Source organism: Neolamprologus multifasciatus, chromosome 4 (genome assembly GCF_963576455.1).
Source record: "Neolamprologus multifasciatus chromosome 4, fNeoMul1.2, whole genome shotgun sequence".
Taxonomy (NCBI): domain Eukaryota; kingdom Metazoa; phylum Chordata; class Actinopteri; order Cichliformes; family Cichlidae; genus Neolamprologus; species Neolamprologus multifasciatus.
Genome location: NC_140442.1, coordinates 22453556 through 22469558, shown reverse-complemented (window position 1 = coordinate 22469558; position 16003 = coordinate 22453556). Strand labels below are relative to the sequence as shown.

General features: G+C 38.5%; 1 protein-coding gene across 2 annotated transcripts; it reads right to left on the bottom strand.

The window, feature by feature from the left end:
* Positions 1-636: 636 nt before the first annotated feature.
* Positions 637-11793, bottom strand: csf2rb (colony stimulating factor 2 receptor subunit beta). Of its 2 annotated transcripts, none has more exons than XM_085157571.1 (15): positions 11464-11793; positions 9780-9976; positions 9313-9430; positions 9033-9211; positions 8788-8942; positions 8141-8285; positions 7775-7907; positions 7510-7664; positions 6507-6640; positions 6162-6342; positions 5946-6039; positions 5743-5809; positions 5532-5611; positions 5137-5299; positions 637-4414 (listed from the first exon to the last, which is right to left on the bottom strand). In XM_085157571.1, exons 2-15 carry the CDS (start codon positions 9883-9885, stop codon positions 3986-3988), a joined length of 2139 nt encoding a protein of 712 aa, XP_085013697.1. In that variant the 5' UTR covers positions 9886-9976; positions 11464-11793; the 3' UTR covers positions 637-3985. The 2 variants fall into 2 exon arrangements, with proteins under 2 accessions (XP_085013697.1, XP_085013696.1); XM_085157570.1 differs by having other exon boundaries at positions 11468-11793.
* Positions 11794-16003: the final 4210 nt, after the last annotated feature.

Here is a 16003-nt window from a genome sequence, read left to right as displayed (position 1 = left end):
GAACTAATAAATGAACAATCGTGACCCAAAACCTGACAAATGCTTCAATGCAAATTAAACACATCATGACCCAAATGTTGACCATTCTGTTTCATAATGCTAGTTATGTCAAGATTCAGAGCTGCTTTGGCTGTAAGTTAGCGCTCTGATAGACTTGGGAGATTGACAGAAAAACACATGCTGAAACTATAGTGGTTCAGTAAGGTTATAGTTCACAAAGTCTGGGTAAATTTAGGGAATTTGTGAACCTCATAAGGTTAGTGCATGTGAAATCAGGCACTCAAACATGTGGGGGACCTTTGGGAGAGTGCAACCATGCAGAACTAGCTGCAGCTCTAATCTTATTTGCATCCACCTGGCCAACTAGGGCTAGGATTACGATTGAATTTGTTTTAGCCACATGCTAAATACATATATTTACAGAAACTAGGCGATATTAAGTTTTCAATAAAGTCTTCATTTTTTCCTTTAAAAGCTTTAAAAGTTCCATTTGGTTGCTCCAAACAAGGGAAAATTGTGTAAAAAGTTAAAATCCTTCTGAGATATTCTTTTACTCGCACTCATTCATCATCTAGATTGCAAATATGGAGACTTAAGTAAGACTGACAAAACCCATCTTAATGTCCAGGCTGTCATAGGTATGTGTGCTCCAGTATGGCTCAGATTCCCCAATGTACAGTAGTAAGGAAACAGGAGGCCTTTGAACAGGAGGTTACACAAGCATCCGTGTGGCGCCACGCACCCCCTACACCTTCCAGCACTTTTATTTTCCTGTTTTTATGTACGACAAAGGACAGGGACATGCCGTACACAGATGACCACACAAATACCCCCGTCATTAAGCAGTCTGGTCTTTCCATCAAAACATACCTTGGTGCTTTATCTCGACCACTTTCCATTTCTCCTTAATATGAATGCGTCCGTCACTCACTCCCTGGCCTCAGAACAATAGGCCCGTGACGACGACCGCGAGACCAAGGAATGTGTCTGCTTTTTGGGGCATAGTATTTGGAAAAGCCTGGAATGTTGGGAAAACACATCAAACACCTTCCCCTCACCTTCCACGGACACATCGCAGGTCACATAAATGAGTGTGTAAGCATAACATAAGCATCATTCCTCAGTTAGCGAATGTCAAACTGATCCTCGATCTCATCAGGCAGGAAGTTGTACCTAGCGATGGGTTGAAAACACAGGAAGTTGATATCAGCATGCCTGGAATTCCACCATTGTGTTTTCTGCATGGAAAACAGAGTGACAATCTTATAGTTCACTAACACTGAGACAAATCACTGATCACCGAAGCACAATATCTTCACGAGGTGACTCTGATACAGTTATGTTGCATAGCGACCTAAAACATGCATGCATACCACAGACTCTGTGTATTACACACACACACACACACACACACACACACACTCACACCTGCTTTCAGAAACTAGCAGCCCCTGAAAACTCTGCAGTCCTGTCAGGCCAAACAGATGGGAAGATAAACAGAGCAATAAATTAGATAACGCTGTGAAACTGTGTGTGATGCTCCCAACACCGGTGTGCGAGGTTAAGAAATACACAGTCACCACGCAGACACACGCACATACACACAAACACAATCTGTTCCAATTTACAAAACCATTTTCAGCAAATCACGATAAATACAAACAAATTATCTTTGTCTCTGTGTACGTGGATGCTTCTGTGCATTAGAAAAACAGGCAAGGAATATGAAAGTGTTAAAATGCAAATGATCACAACTACAATTATGCTGCACAGCATTTCATTTCTTTTAAACCTGAACTTAAAATTTGTAGGGTGTTTTTCCTATAAAACACAAATAAACACAATGCCAGCCTACATTTGCTTTGATCATACCTCTGTATGTTTGCTCAGTAACAGTACTGCACTAAAAATGGCTGGACTATAAATGGTAATTTCACACTTAGCTGAAAAAAAATTAAACCACAAAACCTTAAAAAAGCCACGCTACATTAAGAAAAGGTAGCTGCATACCTACTCCTAGCTTTTTAAAAAACTACATTGCAAAGAATTTTCCTCACCTGCATTGTTTTTATGGGCCACATTTGATCTGATTAATGGACAGGTAAGTTTGCCTGCCTCAATGCAAAACACAAGTACACCTTTTATAAGCCAGTTGCAATGTTTGTCATTATATTTGGGCCACACAACACTCGTCTCAACATTTGTTGAGTTAGCTATTGAGTAAGTTAACAAATGCCCCAAATAGCCTAAACTGAACCTATATTTAATGCTATAATGCTTAAGTGCTATAAAATTGCTCAACAGGAATCCAGAATTACTAGTATTGCATGCAAATGAATTTAACTACACAGGAGGACAAAATAAGAACAACCTGAAGAAGGATTATCAGCTCTTTGGCTACAGAGATGCAGCTTATGATTGGAGAAAGCAGAGAGGCATGCACCGCAAAGAACACTGTCCCCACACTGAAACACACTGGTCTGAGAATTATGCAGACTCAGTTTGTCTTGAACTGGTAATCTCGTCACAGTTGAATGAATCCAGTGGACAAGTACAAAGTTTTTTATAGTCTAGTTTTGACCAGCTGCCATAATAAAGCATGCACTTCAATGCATCAGTGTTTTCAGTATATTAGCGGTACTCATAATGGTACATCAGTAATAGTAACATCTTACTTTTGATATTTCTTTGCATCTTCACTGTGTCAAACTGTCTTCTACCTTAAGGACCTTCTGTCACATCTTCATTATATTGAATTTAAGACAGAAACATAGCAAAAATATAATATTCTTTTAATTACAGCTGACAGCAGTTTACACAAGTTTATTTCCTTCAGCATAAAGATCATCCACAGACAGAGTGCATTTATAATATATATATATTACATAGTTTGGCAGCCCAACGTTTCTTATTTTCTCTTCTTTTGTATTTACAGGCAGAGTTGTGCTCCTTCACCTTTGATTGCCATTACCTAAAATAGACTTTATGTGTTTAGCTTTACGTCTCTGTGCCTTTGCTGACGTCAGTTCTAAACTAAAACCTTTGCACACGGCACTGGTTATGCTTATCTTAGCACAATCAGCACATCACAATGCAGATGGCATGTTCTACACACCTTTGGCAACACTTAGGCTACAACACTGACAACAAGGTCTCAACTCAGACACCTCTGTGCAAAACACGCATATTGTACACGACCACAGTGAATGTTACAGTTGGCAAACGTACAGCACACACTGTTTCCATGATGTGAAGTTCACATAGTTGCGTCCCTTCAGCTGTGAAGGCAACAAGGAATTAGAGGAAGTAATGAAAGAAGACTAGATTTCAACTGAGTTCTTAGAGTCTGCGGCTAAATGTGCACATCCTGCGTGAAAGGCTGTCATTACGCTGAAAGATTACACAAGCAAGTAAAATGATGGTGCCATGCATTTGAAAAGACAGTGCAAACGCTTAGACACAGGCAGAACACAAATTGAACGCATTGAGAATCACGAAAGCTGTTTTGCATGGCTGCTTTTTGGATTACGATTGGGTTACATACCATCCCAGTCTGTGCCAGGAAATTATCTAAAAAAGTTCAAAGGCTTAGTTTGCTTCCCATGATATTGCATTCTATCCCTCATAAGCTTATAGACCACCTACAAAATTTGGCTCACTATTGCCCTCAAATGGTGAGACACTAAACTACACCTCAGTATATTTGATTTTTCTTTGGATACTCTTCCTGACACAACTCCAAAGTCATTTGCATTTCCTTCTGGGATCAAAACTGAGATCTTTCACTTTTTCTGTAAGCCACTACACTATGGAGCCACTTTGTCAGTTAAGATTAAAAACAGGCACAAAGCTTCTCAAAAATGCTAGAAGGATTTTTTTTTCACATTGAAGCATCAGTAACTCAGAATAAAGTGAAAAGTTTATGCAAAAAGAAAGTTGTTTCGTGTGCAGAGAAAGTGATAGGTCCTCTTTTGATAAAATCTTCCTATGAATTATGCAGGCTAGCGCGCTGCTCTTGCATGAAGGCTGTGGGGAGGTGGCAGTACCCTGACGCCTGTACGGTGGCCCCTTCAGGCCAGTGGGTGAAAGGTCCCGACGTGTATTCTGGCGGTTTGCCCCCAACGGTGGGCTCGCTAAAGCCAGGCTTGATGTCCGAGTTAACGAGCCACGGTGTTGGATCATTGCACCTCTGGTCCTGCTCAGCACTGTCACACCAGTGTGTGCTCGTGTTTTCATCACAGTGGGACATGAGGTCCTGTGTGGATTTGGAGTTGCTGTGTCTGGGCAGACACACATAGCCTTCGCCGAAAAGAGTGAAATTTACAGGAGAAGGCGATGCAGAGTCATCTGACGGGGTTTCTGTGTCCATCTCTTCATCCTTGACACTCACTGACTCGGGGGCTGACTCCGGCGACTGTCAGATAAGAAACAGTGCTGTTTAGTCTTCAATCAAATGCCTTAATTTTTCTTTTTTTTTTTCTATCTTTACCAGAGATGTTTGCTCATTTATGGTTTGCTATACATAGATTCAAGTAACAGTTTTATTTCACACATTTCTACGAATCTACATCTTCATTTTCTGTTTCGATGAAACGGCTGGTACAACTTCCATCTCTGTGAATTAAGCGGCCAAAAATCTTGGCTTAGCACAAACACCTGAATCAGTGGGAAACTGCTAACCTGGCACTTCCCATCACCGCTATAGGTGACATTCTGTCTTGTGTGTCTGTTCTGGAAAAAATAAAAACAAAGTGCCAGAACTGCATGCTGTGCTTTTACTGATGCAACAACTGCTGCAGTTAAAACTCAAAGGTTCAGGCTATCAGTCGTTAAACCAGTGGGCAATGTCAGTTTTCATATATAGCTTACAGGGATGTTTTTTTAATAGGACCAGAGACTTTCTATCATTGCACCTAATTAAGAAATTATCTAAAATTCTAGACAATATAGTGTGTAAAGTGTGTTCTTCTCATCTAACTATTAGCAAGAAAACTATTAAGTAAAGTTGTCCATACAGTATGTGGATATGCAAAATTGATTAAGGCTAGTTTAATATAAATTGAGAGTTTCATGTTTTTGGTTTTCAGGCTCTGGACACATGACAAATGACTTGGTTAGAGTTTCTGAGCAGCTGACCCGACAGAGGATGTATGGCCCGGTGAAGCTTATCGCAGAAGTGTCAGAGACGTTAACCTCCTCAGTAGGAGAGGGCAGGTTATCACAGCTCCAGCAACCCTCATCCTGATCCAGGCACTTTTTTTCTGTGTCCTTGGTCGGCCACAGCGAAGCTTGTGATGAGCTGCAGGGGAAGAAAATAAGAATTTTATTGATTTATGTAACAGCTCGTCATTTTGCAATTCACTTTCCGGGAGCTACGCCCAGTGATTGGTGACATTCAGGAGCACTGAATGGTCTGACTGTGTGCGTTATCTAAGGGAACAGCTATAGAGTATCACTGATGCTGAAAGTGTTTTCTTTTACTAAAAAAAAATGTGCAGACCTCTGGACAGGTCAAGTGTGAAACATATTACCATGTAGATAAGACGTCCAGTTGTTGCACTTTGCAAATATACAGCTTTTCAGTCTGCGTAAGGGTCCGACTGCCGGGGGACTGGATCGCAAATAGATGTAGAGAAAAATGGAAATGCACATTTACATATAAAAACAGCAAGTGTGCAACATTTATATAAAGATAAAGAAGTAGCAAAAAAAATAGTAAACTGTAAACTGAACAAGTCTTACCATCAACTCTGACAGGATTTTGCTTTTTCCTGGAGAAGGAACTGAGTCCACCCACCCAATTACATTCCTAGTGGTTAAAATTTATGCAAATAGGGTTGAATTTATCATTTAAAAAATCATTCTTATGAAATTAGAACATAATAAATGCATTATTTATACTTTTGATGGCAGTAGTTAATTTTTGCTTTACACAAATAATGTACCTTCGACAAGCTGGAATAGTGCGGTACAGAATGAGGAAGACTAGAGCCACTGCTGCAGTGATAAGTATATAGATCCAGGTTGTGGGGGACCAGACTGTTGGTGCGGAAAACAGAATTAATGATCGTGTTATTGGCGGAATGACATGAATCATGATATGCTTCCTTTTTTTTTTTTAAGTTTTAAGCTTAAACATATTGAAAGTAAAGCCCACAAACCTTCATTAGTGGTCCACTCCACAGGATCCGTCCATTCTGATGGGATTCCTTTATACTCTGAACCTGATCCAGGGACAACCAATGACCTAACTTTGACCTGGTAAACCTGGAGTGGGGCTAAACATTTTCCAAGGATGGTCCAAGAAGATAAATCCCTTACTTCCAGTAGCGTAGAAGAATTCTAAAAAAAAACCCAATAAATAATATATATATGTACCTGATTTTTGTTCTTTTTTTCAGTTACGTCACCTTTAAATTAGTACGTCTTTTATAGTTAATGGGAATGAGTTCCAATGCAATTATCAAGATTAAAAACAAACAAACAATGATAGTAAGGCTTCTTACCTCATCTTGTTTCCTGTAATAAAGGACCTGATAATACAGGCCGTGTTTTTGACTCTTGTTTGGTTCGGTCCATTTCACGATCCAGTTATTGTCTTCTTCCGTCACATTTACATGCTGTGGGGGGTTGGGACGAACTGTGGAATAAGAGCAATGCAGAGAAGTTTGTCTATAGCTAAAGTTATTGTGGAAAGTTTTATGCATATTTAACAGCTGTGTGTGGTATCGCTTTTGCCTTGTGATTTAGTGTCTGTACTCGTTTATCTTGCCAAGTGGGGACTTTAATCTTACTGCACTAACCTGTAAGGACTTGTATTACTGTAGAGACTAAAATTAGCCCAGGCTAATTTTTTAGGGTATTATTAAATTTTAGGGTAAAATTCGATTTTAGATTTCACGTCTGGGCAGAGATTAGGCATTCATTCTTAAGCTATGCCAATGAATAAGCCCCACAGGGTGTAGTTAGTGTGTGTGTGTGTGTGTGTGTGTATGCTTCTTTTTTGACAGACTGTAGTGGAAAGTGCCAAAAGGGGTCTTAAGCATTTTGGCATATATATATATATATGTATATATATATATATATATATATATATATATATATATATATATATATATATATATATATATATATATATATATGTATTTATTTCTTGAGTACAGTCACATTAGTGTATAGTATAAAGAATGGATGAATGAATTTGGATGGAAATCATTTTTACTAAAAAAAGAAGCAGTCACCACACTGTTGTGACTAATGTATACCAGAGGCAATATAGAGAAGAGTTATATAAGTAGCAGATAGCTGAATGATGATAGTCTGAATTCTAGATCATTTAGACGGAATGGGTGCAATAGTGCTATTTAAACAGTAGGTGGGGCTACTCAATCAAGACCCTTTTTTCTAAGCGCTCCTTGAGTGTTGATTTGGAATTTAGAAGAACAAGCATTATTCCCAGATTGGAGCACCCGACCAGAATGCCTTAGCTCCAGTCACATGTTTACTCACTGTTTTGGTAGAGTTTAAAACTCTTGGCACTGTGTGTTGTCTGGAGGTTCAGCTGCAGATGTTCTGGGTCTGTGACAGACAGCGTGCAGCTGTACCTCAGCATCATCCTGGTGAGGTCAGAAGTGACTGCTGGGTTCAAACAACATCTCTCAAACCTGAAAGCAGAGGAAATGACACGAACGGTCTGATAAATGGATGGACGAATGATGAAGGTGCATTTTTCATTTCCAGCCAGGTGGTGTTGCCAGCGTCACGCTCAACTTACGCTGCACTCTCATTGTGTCGACAGGCCAGCTGGTAGGTAATGATGTGAGCCAGCTCTCTGCTCACTTCCCAGCTACACGTTACCTCCTTCTCTCCGTCCAGTACACAATGCAAAGTGGGAAGCTGCCCAAAGTCTGTGGCCCAAGAGAGAAAAAAAGAGCTAATAACAACAGCTGCAAAGCCCCAGACTTATCTCTCACTCCAGTAAAATTGGACAGAGGGAGAAGATTAGAAATGTGAGGAAAGCAGATAAGAGTGAGGGTCTCCTTAAGAAGGAAAAGGCACTACTTGTGCAAAATTATTCAATATATTAAACATGCCAACCAATTTATTCTGAGCTGAAGTTGAACCGATTTCTTTAATTTACCTTCTTTAGTGTGCCAGGTCACCACAGGACTCCAGTCACTCCACAGGCCCATGCTGGCCCAGGCCCTCACTCTGGCTTCATACCTGTGACCTGGACGCAACAGCTGCCTCTCAAGTGTCATACTGGTGTTTGTGACATTCACAGTCTGCAAAGAGAATCAGGTGTTGTGAGGGGCTTATGGAATATTTATTTATTGACATTTATTCAAGGTTAAAGAAGTATTTGGATCAGCTACTGAGTTCTATGTGCATTCTTATTTTATTTTCCAGGTTTTCAGCTACCTAGAATGTAAATGTATGTTTACGTTATTTGTTTAAATCCAAACTGTGAATGTGTTAGTATGCTTATGTTTGAATTCAGAACCTCCCCAGGTGTATCCTAATCTGTTTTTTCTATTTCTTTAACGTTGCCAGGCTTCTGACTCGAGGGTCTCGTAGGTTTGAAGCTTTCCTGTGAGAGGAAATCTAAAATGTGATTTATAGGCATCAGGTCACTGGTTTCATTATTATTGCTAAATATATTGCAAGGAAGTATGAAGAGTGTTAAATGCTACCTCGGTTTCTATTTTCGACCTTTCAGTTAAACTGACGTGCTACAAAGATGAGGCATTTTCAATCCAGTTATGAGCTTGCACGCGTGATGCTTACCACCCAGTTGTCCTCTCTGTGCGTCTTATAGCTGAGCTGATAGGTGAGGTTTTTGTTCAGGGATGAGGAGGGAGGGTAGGGGCTGGACCAAATGAGCTTTCGGCCACCATCAGCTGCATCGTGCGTGGAGAGATTCGCTGGTGGGAGTGCTTTCACTGTAAAAATGCAAAAGTGCACAACATCCCCGAGTGTTTAGTTTCACTTGAATGCTAAAGGAAACACAACAGAATGAATGTTAAACTCACGGTGCTGTAAAAGATGAAGAGTCTTGTGCTGGACAGAGGAGGAGGAGAGACAAGTCTTGTTTTGGAGGAAGAAGGCGGTGTGTTTTAAGCCGATGCCAAATGCATTGGCTTTATATCTACAGCGGACATCCCTGTGCTTAGCTGCATCTTTAGGATCAAATGGCTCACACTTCACCTCCCTGCAAGGACATGAACACAGAGTTATTCCTTGAAAAAGGCGTCCCATGTATCTTTTTTTTCTGTTTGCTTCTTCACATCTTTTGTCCCCTTTTTTTTTTACCTTCCAGATCCTGTATCAACCCAGAGCTCCAACTGTGTGTTTATGTGTTGCCTCCACTTGCAGTGGACATGGGACATGTAGTTATTATGGCATTGTAATGATTCCAGTATTGAAGACACTGAGCAGAAAAAGAAAAGCATTTTAGGTAATCGGGCAGTCGCTTTGTTGTATTCCTGCAATCTTTAGTTATCTTCAACTCAAAATGATTATAATTATATTAAAAAAACATTTAAGATATTCTTGCACTTCACCTTTCATAACAAAATACATTTCATATGACAGTTAGCCTTTTTGCTTTACTTTTCCTCAGAAACTTTATCAGATTTTAGGTGCTTATGGCACGATTTGCATGATAAACTATTATAAGCTAAATATGCAAAAGTCACTGTATTTTAAAATGAAAGTACAATAAAAATTAAAAACAAAAAATGTAGTTGTTTGAAGGATTACACCGGGCATATATTTACCATTTTGTGAGTTGTTGATCTCCTGGATTACACAACGATCTGAACCAGAGAAAAGCGCCAGTTTAGGAAGCTTTGCCAAAAGCAGAAGCCAGAAGAGAGGCATCATTATTGCGGCCAGTGAGGGCAAGGTCGCCCTTTTGTTATGAGCTGCTCTCCCGAAACCTGCCCAACTGCTTTTACTGATATCATCAAGAAGTCTGAAGACAAGACGGAGCAGAGGGCAGCGTGCGAGGCAGAGAGAGAGAGAGAGAGAGGGGAGAAGAATTAGTTCATTTACTAGAAACAATGAACAAATGAGTCATGACCACACTACGAGCATTCTTCCGCTTTGAGTGTCTGCTTGTTGTGGGATGTCACCACACATCCGCCTCTCTCTTATCTCTTTTTCTCACATGTGATACACACAGATAAAAAGAATAAACACACTGGGGATCACACACCGCCACACATATGTATGGTTAGTAGTAGTTAGATAGTTGTGTGCGTATGTGTGGGTGTTTGTATATGTGTATGTGTATGAGTGAGGGGGTGGTGGTGGGCATTTCTTTTTGTTTTAAATGTCTGGGTTTTTTTATGTTTTAAAGAGATGTAAACACCGTACAATGACTAAATGTAAAAAACACAAAAGAAAAAAATCAAATTTTTTATCCACATTGCAAAAAGAAAATCAATTGATTCATGTTGCGTCCACTTTTTTGACAATGTAAAAACAGTAAAACCTTGTACAGTTTTGACAAATAAATGCAAATTAAATCAAAATGACATTTTGTGAAATGCATTTGTAATTTTTTTTAATTGATCCCTCAACATGTTTAAATAAAATTTGATGTACAATCATAAACAACGTGAATGCAACCTGAAATGGTAATGAAGTTACAGAAAAATGAGGGAAAAAAAGACTTCAGTACATTGTTTTAGAATATCAATGGGGGATTTTAAGGGTCACTCAGGCATTACTTCTGCCTTTAGAGCTGCTGTTTACAGTAGACGGTTGGGGGAACCCCCATTCAGGAGAATGTGGGAATCCAGTATTCACTCTGAAACTAAACAACCTTGTCAACCTGTTATTGTCAGAGGTGCAGGAGGCCACACTGTAGAAGTGGAAACCATCAGTTGAGAAATCAAAGACAGAATGATTTTCAGAAAATAGCACAAGAAATGTAAAAACACAAACAGAAAAAACCCCAAAACAAAAAACCCCACAGCACCTGGAAACACCTGTATGTTACTGTATTAAGCTATTTTTTTCATTTTGTACACTCACTGTATTTTCTGGGCGATGTTTTAAGCGTTCATAAAGAAAAGTGCGCATGTTTCTGAAGAGTCTCAGACAATTTCTCATCTGATTGCGAAAATTCTGAGCAATTCAAAGGAGAAGAAGTCACAGGATGACATATGCTGGGAATTCATGTCCGCTTTCATGAGCTCAACACATTTTAAAATGAGCTCTGATGAAGCCCAAAAAGCAAACCTGTGTATTTGACTTTTGTGGATTTTTATCATTATTTCTAAATAGGGCTGATGCTCACACATCAGAGGTCATTAAATTTTTAAATAATATAGCAACATGATTTTCTAGCTGTGAAAAAGTAGCAGTTGTGAGAGGCAAGCGTTCACCCCTTTCCTAGCTCACCCATGATCTCCAACACAGTGCACGGGTGTATAAAATAAACGTCTCACTTACCTACCATAGATTGTGAAGGCTGTTTTTCCTTTGTCCTTCTCTCACTGTGGCTTCCTTCTTGTCAGCCAGTCGAGAAGTCTGTGGGAGTTTCCTCTGTGACGAGTTCAATTTCCCCTTTTCTGTCCACAGTAGCATGTAATGTCACCTTCACGTCAAATGCATAATCAGCTGTTTTAAATGACAAGCTCTAAAAACATGCTGTCGTATTGCAACATTTCTTGCGAAAAAAGCCAAAGTGCAGAAGGAAGACGCAGTGGAGGCTTTTGGTTTAGTTTAGAAGTTTATGAAATTCAGAAACGACAAGTATGATTGGTGTTTTTGTTTCTGAGGACACAGAAAACATTAAAAACTGTTCTAATGAGTAAGCAAGTCACAATAATAAGTAAGAAATAAGTAAGTTCTGGCTTACGTGTAAAACGGTAATTATTTCAGGATGGCGAAAGTCATCACAAAACAAAGTAAAAATCTTGACGGTACATATTCTGGTTTTGCGATAAGGCCTTATCAAGATCTGCCAGCCAACGTTTAAGCAGTTAACCAACCACATCCCTTCAGATAATGACAAATTTTTATTTATGTGGCTTTACCACAGGCTCCTGAAACCTCCGCCTCTCAGTATCACATTCGGGATACACCACTTATTTACGTCCTAAAGCCATCAGCACTGAATCCACGTTTTAAAGCTTTCTGATTTAAAGCATTATGTGTTCTGAGCTGCTTCTTCACATACTTTATATTTTCCTGCGGTGACTTGAAACTCTCCATTTTAATCAGAGGTGGGCGTGATGAACATGTCATCAAATAATGATCATTCAGTGTTATAACATGTAGAACGCCCACATCTCCTGAGTGGGTAGAGTTTCACATCTTTTTGTCAGATAAATGTACATTAGATTAGATTAGATTAGATTAGATGAGGTTACAGATATTTCCCCCTTAAAATATACAGTAAACTCTCACTTTCGTGATTTTGAAAAGCTTTATTGAAATGTTCAGTTTGTACCTGAGAACATGAGTTTAAAATAAAAGAAATAAAAAATTTTGTCAATAAAAAGTTCCTGATCTTTCTTTATGGTACTGAAACTAATTTGAGCTAGACTCTTTCTAGTCTGTTCTACAGCGTTGAGTCAAAACACACAATCAAATAACCACTTCTGGTTACAAAATCACTTATATTTAGACTTCTAAACCCCACATACACTCCTCCTCATCACATACACTTTTCGCACTCTAAATAAAAAGTAAGTATGCAGTATGTGCACATTGCCAGTATACTATTACGTATGTATAAAGTTACTGAATTTTTATCGGCACTCGCAACTTTTTTCACTTTCCTACCAATAGTGATTCCTCAAACTAAATTTGAAACTGAGTATCTGCTTGACTCACACAAGCTTTTCACATCTTCTTTCACTTAAGCATGAACAGTCATATGTGGGTATTTGCTCTTTAGGAGTAAATATCTTGCTGCAGGAGAATATTTGTTAATTATTCCTTTTTTTTTGCACAATTGATTTCATTTACGCAAAAATGACGTCTTTTTATTTTAATAGACTGACTTTTTGGAGTCAAAAGACAAGAGCAATATAAAGATGACAGAGTTCGTGTTATTTCTTCATCTCTTTCCTTTTTTTGTTTTTAGACCCATACTGTAACTTCCTGCCAACAAATGTCTTTAACACCTCAGTCAGAACAAAGTTGATGATGAGCTTAGATACCGCATGACCAGTTCCTCATTTCAGCTAATGACACTCACACATTTCACAAAAAAAAACCTCGAAAAAAGAACAATTTATTGAGTTCAATGCACAAAATATTCTTAGAGGTCACATGTGCAAGAGGGTCAAAATAATTAAATGTCTTCAATAAATTTGCACAGCTTGTTTGCTACATAAAAAAATGCTATCATGAGCAGTCAACCACTTGTGACTGCTAATACAGAGCTGTCAGTGTTATCACTTCAGTGTGGGTTTGGTGTGAGTCCTGCCGACTTGGGAAAACTAGAATAGCTTCTTTCTCTAGAGGTTTTATAAAGTAAACAAAAACTCCCTTTGCTTCTAAGAAGTGATGAGGAACTGACCAATCAACTTGCTGAACTTCACATATCGGCCCCAAGGTTTGAGTCAAGGAAAGACGAGTATGAAGTATGATTTAACAAGAGGTAACAGCCATTCTTACGTTTTGTTTTGGAAATGCGCCATCAGCGGATCAACAAATAACATGAGAAAGATCAGTGTTTGAAGAAAGCTGGTATCTGGTAGTAACTTTAAAAGGTCTTGCTTTTCAAAGCATGCCATGCAAAATGTGCAGGAATACTCTGCAGATATAATTTAGAGCTTTAAAACATTTTACTTTGCACCCCTGATATGGCAAGATAATCAATAGCGCAAGTCTAAAATGAATAATCTACATGTGATGCTTTTTTTTTTTCCTTTTTCTGTTTTGCATGTTCTGAGGTCGCTTTCCTCACAGCTTATTTCAGCCTCGACCGTGCCCCCTAGTGATCTTGAGCTACAACTGTCGATCTGCAGGGTGGATGGATGGTGGAGGATGAAGAGCAGTTTAAGAGACTTTTGGTCTTCTTAACAAAAAACAGTCACTTGATCTTAATCTAAATACTAAAAGTATTTGTTAAGATGAACGAATTCACAGTACAGCAACTTACACATACTTAAATTGATGTGTGGTTTTAAATTAGTTTCTACTTGAGTGACGAATAAATGACATTAGTCCCAGGAATCACATTCCCCAGACTGTGCTGAATGTTTCTACTGTAATTGAATTCAGACTCATGCATAATTCAGAAACCTGACACATGAGACACAACATATGTAAACAGTTACATGTCATTTACTTTTTACATACCACTTACTTTAAGATCGTTCATGCACTTAAATATGCTTTACCTCTGTTGTTTGCTCAGACAGGTTTTTATTAGAAATTATCCAATAGTTTTAGAAAGAACCACTCCCAACTCCATCTTAAAATGTTATATTTCTTTTATAAAGAGGAGACTAAATGGTTGGAACCATTGCTTTAATCTATGATAATGAACAATGTGGTGTTTTTAATTAGATTATTAGATTACTATTGGTATTATCCTAATATATAAAGTCATCATATAAATTATATACCTATCTTTCTCGTTTAAGATCTATCTATCTATCTATCTATCTATAGTGTATATTGTGTTTTTCGAACTTAAGACAGCTGGCAGCTTAGACACATCCAAAATGTTATAGGATGCTATTTTACATAAAGAGAAAAATGGAATGATCGGGCACAACTGGTCACATTAATAACAATGTGGTTAAATAAAAGTCTAAAAAACCAAATAATTAAAAAAAAACTTCCTTTCTTACTGTCTCTGGCTTTTTTATGGCACAGGTACAGTTTCATCCAATGCTAAAGCACTGTTAAGGTGTCACACTAAACAATACAAAAGTATGGCAAGAAAGATCTGAAGTGCTTTGGTTCCTATATTTTCACGCCTGGTTTAATTTGACTACAGTTTAAGGAACTGTAGTGGTTAAAACTTACAGTGGGAATGTGACTTCTCTAGTGAAATAATTTTACATGATTTACATGACTGAACCTAAAACAACAGGAAACTTATTTCCTTTTCAGCACCAGCAGTCAAACTGCTGTGCATCCTGTTTAGCCTTGCGGGAAAATGCACCGAAAAAGTAAAAGACAGACATCACATTAGGATTTACTTTTTGTGTGTGTGTGTGTGTGTGCGTTTGTGTGTGAATGTTTACTCTTTTGAAGTATTTTTAAATGTCACTGTTATTTGTCACACTTTTTTCCCCTTACTTTAATAATAACAGTGACATGCTACTTGAACTCCTGCCTTTTGTTGTGTTAAGAGCAGTGAATTCATGATGGCGACTGTAGAATTTCATTTAATGATACAGCAACAAACTACTTCTTTTGCTAATTTTGGACAGGCAGGCAGCTGGATTTCCACAGACAAAGCAGCTTCATTGCTCAGTTGTGTTTCTCAACAGGAAAAACATTTACTTTGAACAATAAGTAGCTGTAACCCGAACTGTTAGATCAGTGCTCGTGGCATTTGTACACAAGCATGGACCAATCTGTTGTAATCTCTGAGGCAAAGTAATGTAAACTAATGGGATCAATACGTGAGTGTGTGAGACAGTGGGCTGTGCCAGAGCTGAAAAAGCAGAGAGTCAGTTACTGAACTTATGCAAATTGGCATACGTGCCCAATAAGGATACATTAAAGTAATTACAAAGCAGTTCTGCTTAAAACCGAGCTGCGTCCCGCTGGAAGAGACACGTCTGAGCCACTTCCCAGTGCTTCGTGGTTTTTGTGTCTTCTTCTGTTTCCCCCTCCCCCTTTTTTTTAAAATCAATTGGCATGCACAGAAAATGAACAAAAACCTAATATTGTAATTGAGCCAGACAGTTGATTACTGCCTGATTACATCACTTGAAAACAAGAAAAATTAAAGCTTGAGATTACATTTAAAACCTCAATATGACATTTGCTTTTATGCAGTATTAAACTTAGAACA